Raw genomic sequence first — 14,903 nt, forward strand, 5'->3', positions numbered from 1 at the left:
ATCCCCCAGTTTGGCTGGGGCATGTACTGGAGGCAGCCTCACCTCTTGTTTACCCACCTACCTGCGGCTGTGTCATGCCTCCTTTGAGAGGGATTTGGGGTGATTTGGGGTGGTTCCTTTCCCCACCTGCTTCCCCATCTGCTCTGATTCTACTAAATCTCCCATCCTGCACTTTTCCTCTCACTGCTGCACGAAAGAGAGGTGAAGTGGGTCTCGGGTGCCAACAATTCTCTCATTACCTTTGTGTGTTTTATTTATTTACCATAAACTGTTATAGGATGGCCATCAGCACCGCATCGGGGTGACGTTTGAAATATATGGCTCTCGGGTTTAGTGCGTCACTCGGAGCCGGGAGTCTGCGCGATGTTAATTTTTATTGCCAGAAGTAGCCATAAATTGATAGTTGAGAATTGCTGTAGGGACTGTAATTAACTAGTTACTATTTCACCTCCAAAAGGAGCAATGTTTCACGCTCTTACTTTTACTTATCTGGAATCAGCTGCTGTCAACATCCGCTGAAGCCCGTATAAAGATTTATAGACCTTGGAGGTAAATATTGACTAATGGGCAGCTTGGCTTAATGTTCACCTTGAAGGACAATAAATTGTGCTATTGATTGAAGCAAGATGTCAATATCTGCATTGTTGTAAACATTTTAATAAAATTATCTCCATAAAATATTCTCTTGCTTTGGCTGATCGTGGCCAGTGGGATCAGTGCCTGGAAAATGCAGCAGCATGGTGTGGAGGGCAGGGCAGTGCTTCAGGATCACTGGTGGGACTTGGAGTACCCGGATACCAAACCTGTTGTGGGACCACTGTTGAGGTTGTGCCTTTGGGCTTTAGAGGTGAAAATCTTGCAGCCCTGTGTGGCTGGGCTGGCTCAGCTTGGTCTGAGGGGCAGGGAGTTGGTATGGACACAGGAAAGAGCTCCAAAGAAGATTTTTCAATGGCATCACGGGCAGCCTTCAGCCAGGGAAAGCTGTGAGCAGTGTCCTGGAGACCTGAACATGGCTGCAACAGTGAGCCGGGGGACAGTGGCATGTAATTAATTTGGGAACATGTGTTCACTTTCTGGTGAGTTATTATCTTGTCAGAGGCTCAATGGAAGCAAATGGGGAGGAGGAGTCAGAAGGGAGATGAGTTGGGATGGGAAAACGAGGAAAGCAATGGAAAGAGAAAGGCACGGAGGGAGCAACATGGATGCAGGAGGCATCTGCCCACACCTCACTGCATCCGTGCTGTGTGGGACCCCAAGCACAGCTTGGCCATCTGTTGGATTTGCCTTGGTGCTCCGTGCCACACCAGAACCTCGCCTCTGTGGCTTCTCCACTGCTGTGGTGGTCAAACATCCCCTTCCCTGAGGCTTTTAACAGAGATCTGCAGAGCAAGTCCTAGATACTGCATAGTGGTCTGTGTGCAGCCTCCTGCTCACTGAGCACAAGGATTCAGGCTCTGCTTTTCCATCTCCCCAGCTCACACTGGGTTAGTTCATCATCCGTGGCTGATGAGCAAGGATTACACTTGTGCGTTGTCCACGGCCATTCCATTTCTGGCCCGTATTATATTATTAGTATTAATAATAATAATGATGGGTGCTGGCTGTGCTGGTTTTCTAGCTCCTGAGGAGATGAGAGAGCTCTCCATTAATTCCTGCAATATTTCAGCTCCTAATTGTGCTCAAGCAGAGACAGCCTTGAAAGTTCCCACCATCAATTAAGGCAGAGAAGGACTGGTACGTCTGGCAGAGTTCCTGGAGCTGCAGGGCTCTGGTCAGGCCTTGCCCTGAGCATTCCCAAATTCCAGGTGCTTCCAGGAGGTGAAGCAGGTTTCCGGATCTGTTTTTTTGGGGTTTTTTTTGTTTTGTTTTGTTTTGTTTTGGTGGGTTTTTTTTTTTTTGTTTTTTTTTTTTTTTTTTTTTTTTTTGTTTCCACAGCTTTATGGATCTGTTTTTTCTGAAAAGCCACTTGTATAGGAGAGGATGGGGAGATGTTGTCTTAGTCACCTGGTGTCACCTGCTTCACCAGTGGGCAGGGACTCTTTATGTCACCCAAATATTTGAGATGCTGTAGCTGGGACTGAGGAGGCATCCCTGGGCTAGAGCCTCTTGCAGGGATGGTGCTCCTAATGCTGTTGTCAGCTGAGCACGATTTACATCACATTGTGCACAGGACAGAAACAGGAGTCAGCTCCGGCTCAGAGCATCCTGTCTCTGTCCGGGGCAGGCTCTGTTTGGCTGTAGCCAAATTCCCAAGATGCCAGACCCTGAGTCCCTCTACTTCCAGCTCTGCCTCTCCATCAGCTGATTACCATGCACATATCTCAGACTTCAGTGCCACACAGGCATGGAAGAAACCTTCATCCCCCAATTTCCTGAGCTTTTACAGGTAGAAATCTGACCCTTGCAGTTACTTTAATGAAGTCTATTGCTGGCGAACAAAAGGAACTCAAGCTGCTTTGCTCCCTGATCAAACCAGGCGCACAAATTATGGCTTGACTATGGCAAGAACTAATTCTTGCCGTGTATGAGCTGACTCTGGAACTTGGGAAAGCCCTTTGGTGAGTTGGGAAGCAGTGTTATCTGAGCTTTTGCACAGCCCAGAGTCAGATTTGTGCGTGGAGCATCTGAAGGCCACCGGCTGTGTCGTTACTTTATCAGCAGGCAGCGCTGTGCTACAGAGAAGCCGATTCTAGGTCAGCCACAAAAAGAATTTTTTTTTTCCTCCCCTCTCCTTTTCTTTTTGTAGTGCTGCAGGGCCGCTGGATGTAAGGCTGTAATTTGTGTGTCTCTAAAGGATATTGATTTTGGGGTAACGCCTTCATATCTCACCCTTCAGTTGCGCTAAGTAGTGATGAGCTCAGCGGTTTGCACCACGAGCCACTCGGGTGGGAATTTCAGCACAGGGCTGAGGACACTGGTGGATGTCAGCAATTCATCAACAGGAAAACTCACTTCACTCCTTTGCAAAGCTCTCACAGGGCTGCCTTCCCAGTTAGGCCAGCCTGGGAAGGTGGGATGCAGACGTGCGTGCATGGGGTCCCCAGTTCAGGGAGCAGTGGACATGCAAAGTCCCAGGGATGCTGTGGGGGGGTGGCACCTGTGAGGTCTGGTGCAGGGAGAGAGAGCCAAGGTGGGATTTCGTCATGGCTGAGCATATTTGCACTGGTTTGAGTTGACAGTAGTGGCACCTGGGATTGCAGCAGCAGGATCCTGGGGTGCTCACTGTGTCCAGCTGTTCCGGGGCATTCCAGGAACACCATCCATGGTGGGTGGGGGAGTCTGACCACACTATTCCTGCAGCATGGGAAGAGATGCCCTAAAAGCATCAGCCTGGTGGGATGCAGGTGGTGTGTGCCCCGCTGGGAGCCTCCCACGTGTGGATTTTGCATTTGTTAGGAGCAGGATGCACACGGTTGGCCGGCCAAGCGCAGCGAGCTGTGGCCCATCAGGTCACGCTAGCACAGACAGTGGTATCCGGGTGGGATGCCAGGGCTGGCCCAGCTCACGGCATCCCCCTGGGGACCAGGGACCTGTGCTTGGCCTCCCTGCCATTGGCACTCACTCCCAGAAACAGCTGTCCAGAGCTAATTTATTTCCTAATGCTGCAGCAATGTTAATTTATAAATTACACTGGTAATTCGAGCTATTATTAATTTCAGATGGTGTAGGGCAAGCCTAATTAAAATATGACACCAATTGCCACACATATGTACCAAGGACTACCGTTTAAAATTTATAGGAATATTAAGTGTGACACAGGGCTCAGAGATGCTCTGTGCAGTAATTACAGCATCCTGGCTGCAGGAGATCCAGTGGGGAGATGTAAACAGCAGGAAAGGGAGAAGTTGTCCATGTTTTGGGGGCTGCAAAAAGCAATTTTTGCTGCTTGTTTGGGGGATGAACCTGGGGAGTCTTGTGGCCCAACCTGCTCCCGGCCAGCCAAGCATTGTGTGCTTCCAGGAGTTTGTCAAAATAAACAGAGCTCCTGCAAGCAATGGGGGCTGAAAAATGCCACTGAGTGAAGGAAATTCCACTGATTGCATCTTTCTGGCTTTGAGTGAAACAAGAAGCTGCACTGCAGCCTGGATGGAGAAGAGGGGGACAAGTGCAGCCCCCCCAGAAATGAGCCTGGGGTGGCACAGGGATGAGGTGTTTCACCTAAAGGGGGGTGTTGGCACAACCTCTAATGTGAATAGACTTGCTGCAAATTAATCGAAGCTGAAAAATTAGAGAAAGGTGTTTACGTAAGCCTGGAAATACCTTCCAGCAGAGGGGATGTGCAGAGGTGAGCTCAGGTCATTTTGCAGGGTGGAGGTTTGCCCACTTTGCCCACCCTGAGCCCCTCAGGGACATTATCTCCAGCAAGTGATGCTCTCAGTGAAGCCAGAGCTGCTGGAGCAGTCCAGCGTTTGCTGAAACCTTTCTGTCACGGATTTTCTTGGAATGCAGGGGCACAAGGGCATTCTGGGCTGGCACCTGCAGACTGAGTGTCCCAGTGCAGAGTGACACGCTCACAGATGGCAACCAGCCAGTGGGCACAGGTTTGTTGTGCCTCCCCATCACTCAGGGCCCTCTGTCTCTGCCCCTGCAGCCGTGGGCTTCATCAGCGAGGATGAGTACCTGGAGATCACAGGGATCACACGGGAGCAGTCGGGAGAGTACGAGTGCAGCGCCTCCAACGACGTCTCAGCACCCGTCGTGCAGCGAGTCAAAGTCACCGTCAACTGTGAGTCCCTGGGACCAGCAGGGGACACGGCTGGGGCAGGACAGGGTCACATGCCACCCCACAAGGGAGTGGCACTTCAAGTGAGGCACACAAAGGCCCCAGAGTGAGACAGGCGGCAGCAGTTTTTCTGAGCAGGTGGTGTTTTGCCCTATTTTCTCCTCCTTTTTTTCGAGCTCCATCTTTTTCCCACCACCTCCTCCTCAGCTGTCTGCGTCAACCTGGGTTTTCTGCCCATGGAGAGATGCTGTGCTGATAACCTCTGAGGAGAGGAGAGAAGTGAGCAGTAAATAGAACTATTTTTTTTCTGTTAGAAAAAATGAGAGACAGGAAGAAAACAGAGTATTTCACGTTTAGACAGACATGAAGACCCTCCTAAACCTTTCTCTGGTCACTCCATTAGCTGGACATGTAACAACCATGAGCTGGGGGTCTCTTGTTTTTGGAGGAGAACCCCCATGAACCTGAAAACTTCTGGACAGCAGCGCCAAAGTGGCAGGAGCTGAGCATGGGCTCAGAGATGATTTTGGTGCAGGGAGAGAAAGAAGATCTTGAGGAGCAAGGGGAGGGGATAGAGATCTATAAGGCTGCTGGGTGTTCACCCCGGGTTTCCCCTCTCCCCGCAGACCCTCCGTACATCTCGGATGCGAAGAGCACCGGGGTGCCAGTGGGGCAGAAGGGAATTCTGCTGTGTGAGGCCTCCGCTGTCCCCTCCGCCGACTTCCAGTGGTACAAAGATGACAAGAGGTAAGAGCCTGGGGGGCACAATGGGGGGAGGACACCAACCCCACGTGGGCTGCACCCAGTGCCAGCAGCTTCATAACCCTTGGCACAAGCCTGGTTTTGATACTGAGGCATGTCCCCCTGACAGCAGCAGGTTGTGCTTGTGCTGGGGCAAATCCAGGCATTCCAACAGCTGGAATTGCCATTATCCAGGATCTGTTAAAGTCTTTATACTTAACTCATCGAATTTGTGGAGGGGGATTTTCCCAGGAACCTCTTGCAGCCCCCACTGGGGCAGGATCGTTGCTGCCCATGCCTTTGTTTGAAGGTGTTGTGGTAAATCCCTGCTTGGGTGAAGTATAATGTCCAAAATGGATATTGGCAGCACAAATCCAGGCACTTAAGAGTGGATGAAACCTCTGTCATCTCTTTAAATGCTTTGGCCAGAAGGCAGCTCTTGGTAAAGCAAAAGAAATGTGTCAGTCAAGAGACAGGGTTTGCTGCGCTCCAGAGACAGCCTGCCCTGCTTTGGGGTGAAACCTGCTTTTAGGTCATCCAGCAACTTCTGTGTCCTGCCAAAGCAACAGCCCAGGGACATGGGTGGGGAATGAGGAGTGGAGCAGCACAGCCCAGGGTGGGTCCCAGTCTGGAGAAATTGCCTCTTTCTGGCCCCAGGCAAAGTGCTTTTAACCGAGTTTTGTGTTGATTATCCTTGGAAAGCCCAGAGGGGCTATGGTGTGGCCAAACACAGGACAAGCCACACCGGTCCCTGATAAGGAGGGATGTTTTGGCCAAAAAAGCTGCTCCAGAAGCTGGAGGGGAACCTGGGTCTGCCTGCCTCACTCAGTGTGAGAGGAAAGGAGCAGCAGATTGTACAGAGCTGCGGATGTTTGTGTGGCAGATGAAAGGCTCTGCTCAGAACTAGGTCAGATCACGAGGGCCTGCGGAGTAGCAGCAGGAGCGGGCTCAGCCCGCCCGATCAGCACCCAGCGTGGATCATAACGAGAATCCAGCACTTCCCGGGAGGAATTAGCAGGAGCTGCAGGAGCTAAGCAGGATGGGGACACCAGTACAGGGAAGTCCAAGCACTTGGCTAATGCTTCAGCATCTGTGCTGGCTGAGAAGCCTCCCTGCTGTGCTGGGTGCCTATTGCATCACCCATTGCAGGGGTGAGAGAAGAGGAAGGTCACAGAAGGCATTCTGCAGAACAGAGAGGACTGAGGGCATGAGAGAGAAACCAGACTCTTCTGTAGGGTGGGAATGAGCCTTTCCCAGATTTCCTCCCAGGCATGGGAGCATCCCTCTCTCTGCACAGCATTTGGCAGGTCCCAGCACCATCCCATGACCCTGCAGCAGTGAGGATGCCTCTGGTCACACGGGGATGGTGTGGGCTGGCAGCTGGAGACCCAGCAGAGCAGCACCCATCTCCCTTACCTTTTCCAACACCTTCCCTTCTCCCTGTTCCCCCAAGCTCTATGTCCCCACTCACAGGCACAACCAGAGGATAACTGGGCATGGAAAATAGCGGCCACTTCCCTTCCTGATGCCACCCCCATGACCTCCCATTCCTCTTTTCTCCCAGACTGGCTGAAGGACAGAAAGGGCTGAAAGTGGAGAACAAACCCTTCTTCTCCAGACTGACTTTCTTCAACGTCTCCGAGCAGGACTATGGCAACTACACCTGCGTAGCCTCCAACCAGCTAGGGAACACCAACGCCAGCATGATCCTCTATGGTGAGTAGGGCTGAGGGAACCAGCCAGGAAGGGGGAATGGCTTCACAGTGACACCACCCATGGGAGAGACATGGGAAGGGTCTGCCATGTCTTTTGGGGGAGATGTGTATTTGCTGCTGATCCTTTCTGCCCTTGGCACGTGGGCTAGAGGTTGCAGGGAAAGGGGGGAGCCTCCAAAGCTGCCTCCTGATTCAGGTGCAGTGTCTCCCATCATTCAGAGGTGTTTGGCACTGTGTTTGGGATCAAAGTTAGGAGCTGGCTGCAGGTTTCCATCTTCTTGCTCTGATGGGTACCTAGGAGAGCCTCTGTGTGAAGGCATCCCCCTGTGTCGATGGGTGGGAGCAGAGATGCTGCTCAGTGTCATTTCTGCCCCATTCCCATGTGAGAACAAACAGGCTCCCTGCTCCATCACCTTCCAGGTGGTGTTTTCTGCTCCTGCCCAGCAGATATATCCTTGTTGGACGTGCCAAGGGAGATGGGGAGGTGTGGAGGGCAGGGAGGAGGAGGCTTGTACCCTTGTCCCAGGACTGTTTTCCCTGCATGCTGGAGCTGGGATGAGAGCAATGCATCCCTCTGACACTGCTCATGGATGGGAAGGGCTGTGATTGATTGACATATTTGTCAAGCCTCTTCAGGTGGCAGCAAAACCAGGGCTGTGCTCTCCGGGAGCAAGAAATGGATGACAGATCTCATCCCTGGGCACTGCTGGGGATATTTCCCTGCTGGGCTGTGGGGTGTGTGATTCTCGCAGCTGAACAATGTAGAAATGGTGACTGAGTTCCTCCAACCTCTCCCCAGCATTGTCTTTCTCCTTGCCACCCAATTGTTGTGCCTGGTCATCTCCTCATCTCTCGTTATTGTACAGTCAGAGGGAGCAGAGCAGAGTGACAGATGAGCCTTCCTTGTCCCCGGGTCCCTTGGGGATGGCTCAGGACTGTCTGTGCCCCAGCCATGCAAAGCGTTTCGGGGTAGGGAGCAGTCCCACAGTATGTGCCGGGCTCTGGGGTGTGCCGGGGCAGTGGGAGGCGTGTGGAGACCCTGGGAAGTGCTGTCCATGTCTTGAGGAGGGGCTGGATGGATTCCAAGGGAGCAGTTTTTTTAAGGATGTCGGTAGGGGATGTTGGGCTTTGCCAGGGGCCACACCACGGCCGTGGGGTCAGGGTGGCATCACAGGACAGGCTTATCCTCCCCTGCCACTGGTATTGGCAGCTGTGCCAGGTTCCCCTGAGTTGTGACAGAGGAGTTCATCCATCTTGGATGCTCAGACCCATTTGTTCCCCCAGTAAAGTCCAAGTCGTATGCGATGAAGGTTCACCTCTGCTAAGCCATCATTAGTGTTGCTTAGGAACTATCTCAATTCTCTTCCTCACCAGCCTATCTGGTAATCCAATAACCCCGAGTTTTAGGGATACCAACACCTCTGACCACCCAGGCCTGGCTCCAGCTCTGTTGCAGGCATGGGGTGGCTGTGCCAAGTGCCCAACAGCCTGAGCCACATCCTTAGCTGTGGTGTTGCAGCCTTCCAATGTGTTTATGAGGTTAAAATATTAATTAGTGGGGGCCTTCAGTTTGGCATCTGCAGATCCAGGCTGGATGAACAGGCTAAAAATAAAGATGACATCTCCCTGCTGATGAGCTCTTGGTTCCTTGGGTTCTAACCCATCTGTGGGACTTGTACTGTGATGGCAGTGTCAGGTGGGAGGCAGGGAAGTGTCCCACAAAAGCCTAAGCTTATTTTATGATCCCCCCTTAGATTTGTGGTCTGACTGTGAATCCCATCAGGGAGCGAAATCAGAGTCCTTTGACCGCCCATAATTTCCATAAAGGCTGCATTGATTGAATGATCCATTCAGTCTTGAATAAATGAGTTCCCTCGGGCGGTGACAGTTCCCTGAGGAGACTGTGGCATGCAGGGGTCCCCCATCTCCTGGTGCAGCACCCCCAGGTACAACCCTTCCCTAATCAGCAGTGTGATGGTCCCAAGCATCATAGGGCCGAGCTCACCCGTCCCTAAGCAACTGGTGTCCTCAATCTGGGGATTAATTGTCTTTATTTATCAACGTATTTGTTTATTTAATACAAGATAAGAGGGAAGTGGATGCGGTGGCTGCATTACCTGTGCATGAGAAATGTCTCTTCTGTGAGGTTTTGGGGGACAATTTTGTGAGTGGCCCCTTTTCTCTGAAGCTGATTGTTTTGGAGCTTTTCCCCACAAAAGGAGGTTTAATATGTGCAGGTACCGTGACATGAGCCTTTTTGGGGTTGTGCGAGAGGCTAATGTAGCGTTCATCTTCTAATCCTTTTTTTAATCTAATTTTTCATGGAGGTCAACTGGTGCTTTATTTAACATGTAGCACTCGTTATTCCAGACCTGCCGCCTCATTCAGCGGCTCATTTGGTGCTGTCTGGGATGTGATAGAGTGCTCAGGGAAACCACATCATTCTGTGGAGTTGGGGAGAAAACCAGCCCTCTGCTTCTCACCCATCACACAGCCCATGTTGCTCCCAGAGGTGGCTGTCAGGCCATAAATCTTTTTGGGATGTTGCAGGATTAGCAAGAGGGATGGGCCCCGAACTCACGGGGCAGAGGTGAACCCCCTGCACCCCCATATCCCAGCCCCTGTGCTTTGCCTTTTGCACAGGGTGCAACTACAGGCTTTGGCAGGTGTGAGGTCCCGTATTCAGCTCATCTCAGGTTCCCTCCGAGATGAGAGGACCATGGCCCCACAGCAGTGTGGTGTGATTTGGGCAACAGATCCCATTTCTACCCCATCCACTGGTTTTCCCACCCCAAGTCGAGGGCAGGCTGAGGGAGGTGTCTCGAGCCTGCACTTTCCATTGCCCTTTTGCCTTAACTTTCACTTGTTCTTTAATTTTTAGAAGAGACAACTACCGCTCTGACACCCTGGAAAGGTCAGTAATTTGGGGGTCCCCCACAATGGCAGTGCTTCCCCCGCTGTTCCCCTCGGGCCCCTCTGGCTCCCGTCACAACTCATCTCAGTGGGAGCCGCAGCACCCACCACCTGGATCTCCTGCCCCACAACCCCACTGCTTTCACTGGTGTAGGGATGAATTAGGGCTTTCTTCGCTGCCCTCCCATGCTGCCCCCTCCCCGCCAGCCTCCTGTGCCTGTCTGGTGGTGGTCTGTGCCCTCTGCATGCCTGTCCCCATCCCATGGTGTCCTGCTCCCTCCCCATTGCCAGGGCAATGCAGGGATGTCTTTGGGCTGCTTTCCCAGTGCTACTGTGTGAGTGGGTCTTGTGGCAGGTCCTTTCTCCTCTGGGATGCTTCTAGTGCCTTTTTTATGGGATGAGATAGGGGTGGACATGCATTTGGTCCCCTTCCTGGTGTTATTCTTGGCCAGGACAGCCAGCTCTCTGCTGTGCAATCTTACTATCCGGCCAGCTGGCTTGGTGTCATCTTGATTTTGGGGTGGCTTCATTTGTGATGAATCGAGTAGTCAGTCCTTGGGATGACTTGTAGATGTTTGTGGAGGTAGTGTGTGAGACCTGGATTTGTTGCCTGGATTTGTGAGGTGTCTGATTGTGCTGGAGAGTGTTGCTGGTGGGAAAACAGATGGTTACTGATGCTCAGTGCCCTGGTCAGGTTTTGAAGTGAGGGGACGTGTCCTGGGGTTTCAAAAGCAGTTGTGAATCCGACCCTGTGGTCAGACCTGCTTCCACAAGATATAAGTGAGGATGCCTTCCTGAGGTCTTTCTCCACCTTAGTCTTCTCCCGGGCCAACTATTTGGTGAAAAAATGGGTGTTTTGGTGAAAGCTATTGGCTAACATACCCTCCACATCCTTTCCCACAGTGAGCTTTGAACTCCTCACCCCCTGTGGTCCCCAGAGATGGGTGGGCTTGGCTCTTCTTGACCACCCTTCTCGTCCCATCTCCTTATGGTGGTCTGGGCCCATGCTGAGCACCACAGAGACTCTGAAGAGGTGCAAAACACCAAGTCCTCAATGTAGTGTTGCTGGCAGTGTCTCTGCAGGGTGGGCAGGTGGTTACTGTCCCTCCCACGGGACACTAGTGGGCAACAGGGTGGTCACCCTGGGGTGGGCAGAATGTGCTGGGCAAAAACTGTCATCTCCCCTACGAGTGTGGATAGAAAATTGGGACCAGTTTGGAGGGGGCTGAGGGAGGTCGGATGGAGAGTGGACTTGGGATGGGGGCTTAGGGCTGAAAAGGGACTGCAGAGGATCCTGTCCCAAACACCAGCATCTGTGGGGACAGGGATGGCTGTTCCATGTTTGTGAGACAGCACAGATGACGGGGAGAGCTCCACCACAGAGCGACCCCACCACGTGCCACACCACCGGGGCCCCGAATAGCGTGATGATTTTTCGGATTTAACCTTTATTTCATGGTTTCTGCTATCCGTTGACTTTGTGACCAACCGCACGGGCGTTGCTGTCCCTTCCCGCAGGCCCCGGCGCAGTCCACGATGGCAACAACGGCGCGTGGCGGCGAAGTGGCTGCGCGTGGCTGCTGCTCCTCCCGCTCGCCCACCTCGCCTGCCACTTTTGACCCCAGAGCCGGCCCGCGGAGTAGCGGCGGCAACGACCACGGCCAGCGAGCGCAAGCGGAAAGGAGAGGAGGAAGAAAAGAAGAAGGAGAGGAAGAAGAAGAAGTGTTCACCGTTTCCGAAAATAATCATAAGAATTGAGAGAGTATCCGGCCAGGCCACCTGGGGGAGGGAGAGAGAGGAAAAACACGCAAAAACAAAACAAAACAAAACAAACACCAACCCCACAAAATGGGAATTTGGAATGGAGAGAAAAGGGAAAAAAATTAATAATCCAAGGCTTCCGCTGAAGATGCAATGCGACTGAGTCTTTTTCTTTTCACCCTATTTTTTTTTTTTGTTTTTGTCCCCTGCCACTTTTTCCCCCTGTTTCCGCCGTTCTCTGCCACGGGCCAGCGTGGAGGATGGACGGGGCCATCAGAGTGTGGCACTTGTCCCCTGCCCTGTCCTCTTCACCGCCCCTGCCCGCCTGCTCCCTCCCGTGGGACCCTCCATCCAGACACACCGGTTTTCTCCTTGGCCAAGATTTCCCCGTCTTCTCATGGATTGTGCCGCCATTTGTGTTTCAAAATATATATATATATATCTATATCTCCACATATATATATATATATATATATATATATATATATATATATATGTATGTATAGATATATAGATCTTCAACAGTTACCACACCACCACGAAAGGAAAGGGAGGAAGGAGACCGGCATCGAGCCACGCTTTCATCGTACCATCCGCGGACATCGTGAATGATAAGGGATTCTGAGTCATGGTTAATTTTATTAATTGTATTTTCTGATACGAGCCTAGAACTCTTAGTTCCTAAAAAACAGAAATGCAAAAAAAAAAAAAAAAAAAGAGGGGGAAAAAAAAGAAAAGAAAAAAGAGGAAAAAAAAAATCCAGGAGAGGGGGAGCAAGCGGAGAGAAGTTTGTTTGCCAAGGAGGCAAGCAGCCAAGGAAGTTTGTGAGCCCAGCGAGGAGGAGGAGGAGGAGGAGTCCTGTGCTGAAACCCCCCAAAACCGGCCCAAAAGCGGTCGTCTGGACAGTTCCTGCTGAGGGCACAGACGACACTCGCCGTGCGTTGAGGTGGAGGGAGATACTGAATCTTTTTATGGGATATATATATACAGTATATATAAATATACATATATATATATATATAATTCTTTTTTTTTGTTAGAGTTCTAGCCACGGTTTCCCAGCAGGGTTCCTTCCGCTGCCATTACTGCATGCTGTATATGGAGTTAGGTGTGTATCGGTTTTCAACGAGACAAGCGTCTCGGTCCACGCATCCCTGACCCCCCTCGCCTTTCCACCCTCGGGTCACCGGGGACAGAGGGTCACAGGGGACCAGGGCCCCTCTCCGTCGCTTTTTTGCCGCGTGGCCCTGGCCTTTCCGCGGTGGAATAAAGCGAGCTGAGGGACGGAGGGAGATCTATATAGCTCAGTTTTATATATTTTTTATATATATATATATATATGTGTATGTATATGTGTGTGTGTGCGTGTGCGTATGTGTGTGTGTATATATATATATATATATATATAAAAAAAAAAGAACACCACAAAAGAAATAAGAAAAAGGAGACGAAGCAACCGGCCCCTGCCGAGGCGCAGGACCTGTTGCCTCGCCGTCCATTTCAGCGGGGGCTTCTCCTGCAATTGGTTTTCCTCCTTCAATTTCCTTTCCTTCCCGGCAGCCGGCGGCGGGGGGCACGCGGGGGGCCCGGGCGCGGGCAGGCGGGCGGCGAGGGGGCTCTCTCTGCCTATCCATTAAAACGATTGTTCCATGTGGCCGCTCCGTCTGGTTGTGGTGCTCATTGCCGCGGGGGCCAGGGCCACCCCGCGTTCTCCCCTTGCGCCACCAGGAGTGGGGAGGGATGTGGGGAGGGGTTGCTGGAGGTGGGGCTGGCGGATGGGTGCACCGAGTCATCACAATGGGGCAAGAGAGCATTGGAAAGGTGACCCCCGGACCTCACCAGTGAGCCCAGCAGGAATGCTGTCACAGGTAAGGCTTTGGTGAGTAGAAAGTGAGAGTGTGAGGCACAGCTGTGCCCTATTTCCCTGCTCAGGACCCCACTGAGTGCCCCTAAGCTCACGGTGTGGCTCTCTAGCACAGCTGCACAGCGTTGCAGGGGATGTTTGTGGAGCAGCTGAAGCAAATCCTGCCTGGGAAGGAGAGACAGAGAGATGTGAGGTGGGTGCAGGGAACAGGGTCCCCCATGCAATGCACACAGGTGAAGCACAGCAGGACTGTTTGGATGTAGGTGCATTTTCCTGTCCTTGGAGCCTTGTCTTGGTGAGTCCCTTGGTTTCTGGTGATGCTGGAAGGTTGCTTAGTGAGTTTGGTCCTCAGCCTCATCTGTAGCCTCCCGGTAGGCTGGGTTCTTCAGGTCACCTGACACATTTGCAGGATCAGAAGTTGGTTGCTATTGATGGCATGACAGTTTTGTGTGAGGTTTTTTTTATTTCTTGACCTTATGATGTAACCCAAGAGATGAGCATGGAGAAGAGGGATGGGAAGGTGCTGCTTTGAGGTGTGACATGCAATGTCCAAGTGGTAGCAACATGGGGTAAGGGAAGAACCATGCTCAGGCTTTGTGGCACATCCCAAGTAAGGGACAGGGTGCTGAGGTTGTGAGGACAGGACAGCTGGGCACAGGTAGCAGGGCCAGGATGGTAGAGATGATGGTGTTGGTCTTTACGCAGGTCTTGCAACTCCCAGGTTGGACCAGCCAGCCACAGTAGAGCAAACCTGGTAGGAGAGGCAATGCTTGGCATCTTGGGGCTAATGGGGAGGGATCCAGGGTAGGTATGGAGGTAACAGGGCTCTCTCCCTCACCTCCTCTCTATAATTGTAACTTTTTGGTGTTCTAGGTGAGAGATCAAGGAGTGTCCAGTGCCAAAGTAGCAGACAAAGAGGAAGTTAAAGAGAGAGAGGCGGCTCGATGGATGCATTTATGTAATAATTTATTGACATAGGTAAGGGTGTCTCTTGGTGCTGGGGAGGGATGGAAGTCATGGTCTGAAAAATGCCCTCCCTCCCCCTGAATGTAGCAGCTGAGGTCCTTGTCCTTAGGCACAGGTTGGGTGTTACTGAGGGCCATGAAGAAACATCCCTCTCAAGCCAGGAAAGGGAGATGGAGAGTATCCCATGGCCAGAGAGGGGCTGCATCACCTCCCCGTGCTC

General features: G+C 52.0%; 1 protein-coding gene across 7 annotated transcripts in view; it reads left to right on the forward strand.

Annotated features, from left to right (window-relative positions):
- LOC136300898 (protein CEPU-1) overlaps window positions 1-13,273 on the forward strand; it is a 356,401-nt gene extending 343,128 nt beyond the window's left edge. For 6 of the 7 annotated variants that reach the window (XM_066203605.1, XM_066203606.1, XM_066203609.1 and 3 more), the window contains 5 exons: window positions 4,592-4,726; window positions 5,350-5,470; window positions 7,029-7,180; window positions 10,061-10,093; window positions 11,611-13,273. In XM_066203605.1, the coding sequence (XP_066059702.1) occupies window positions 4,592-4,726; window positions 5,350-5,470; window positions 7,029-7,180; window positions 10,061-10,093; window positions 11,611-11,711 (542 nt within the window). In that variant the 3' untranslated portion in view covers window positions 11,712-13,273. The remainder of the gene's footprint in view (window positions 1-4,591; window positions 4,727-5,349; window positions 5,471-7,028; window positions 7,181-10,060; window positions 10,094-11,610) is intronic. The other variant, XM_066203607.1, reaches the window with a different exon arrangement.
- The last annotated feature ends 1,630 nt before the right edge of the window (window positions 13,274-14,903 follow it).

Source organism: Chamaea fasciata, unplaced genomic scaffold (genome assembly GCF_029207755.1).
Source record: "Chamaea fasciata isolate MVZ Bird 193981 ecotype frontalis unplaced genomic scaffold, bChaFas1.0.hap1 SCAF_24, whole genome shotgun sequence".
Taxonomy (NCBI): domain Eukaryota; kingdom Metazoa; phylum Chordata; class Aves; order Passeriformes; family Sylviidae; genus Chamaea; species Chamaea fasciata.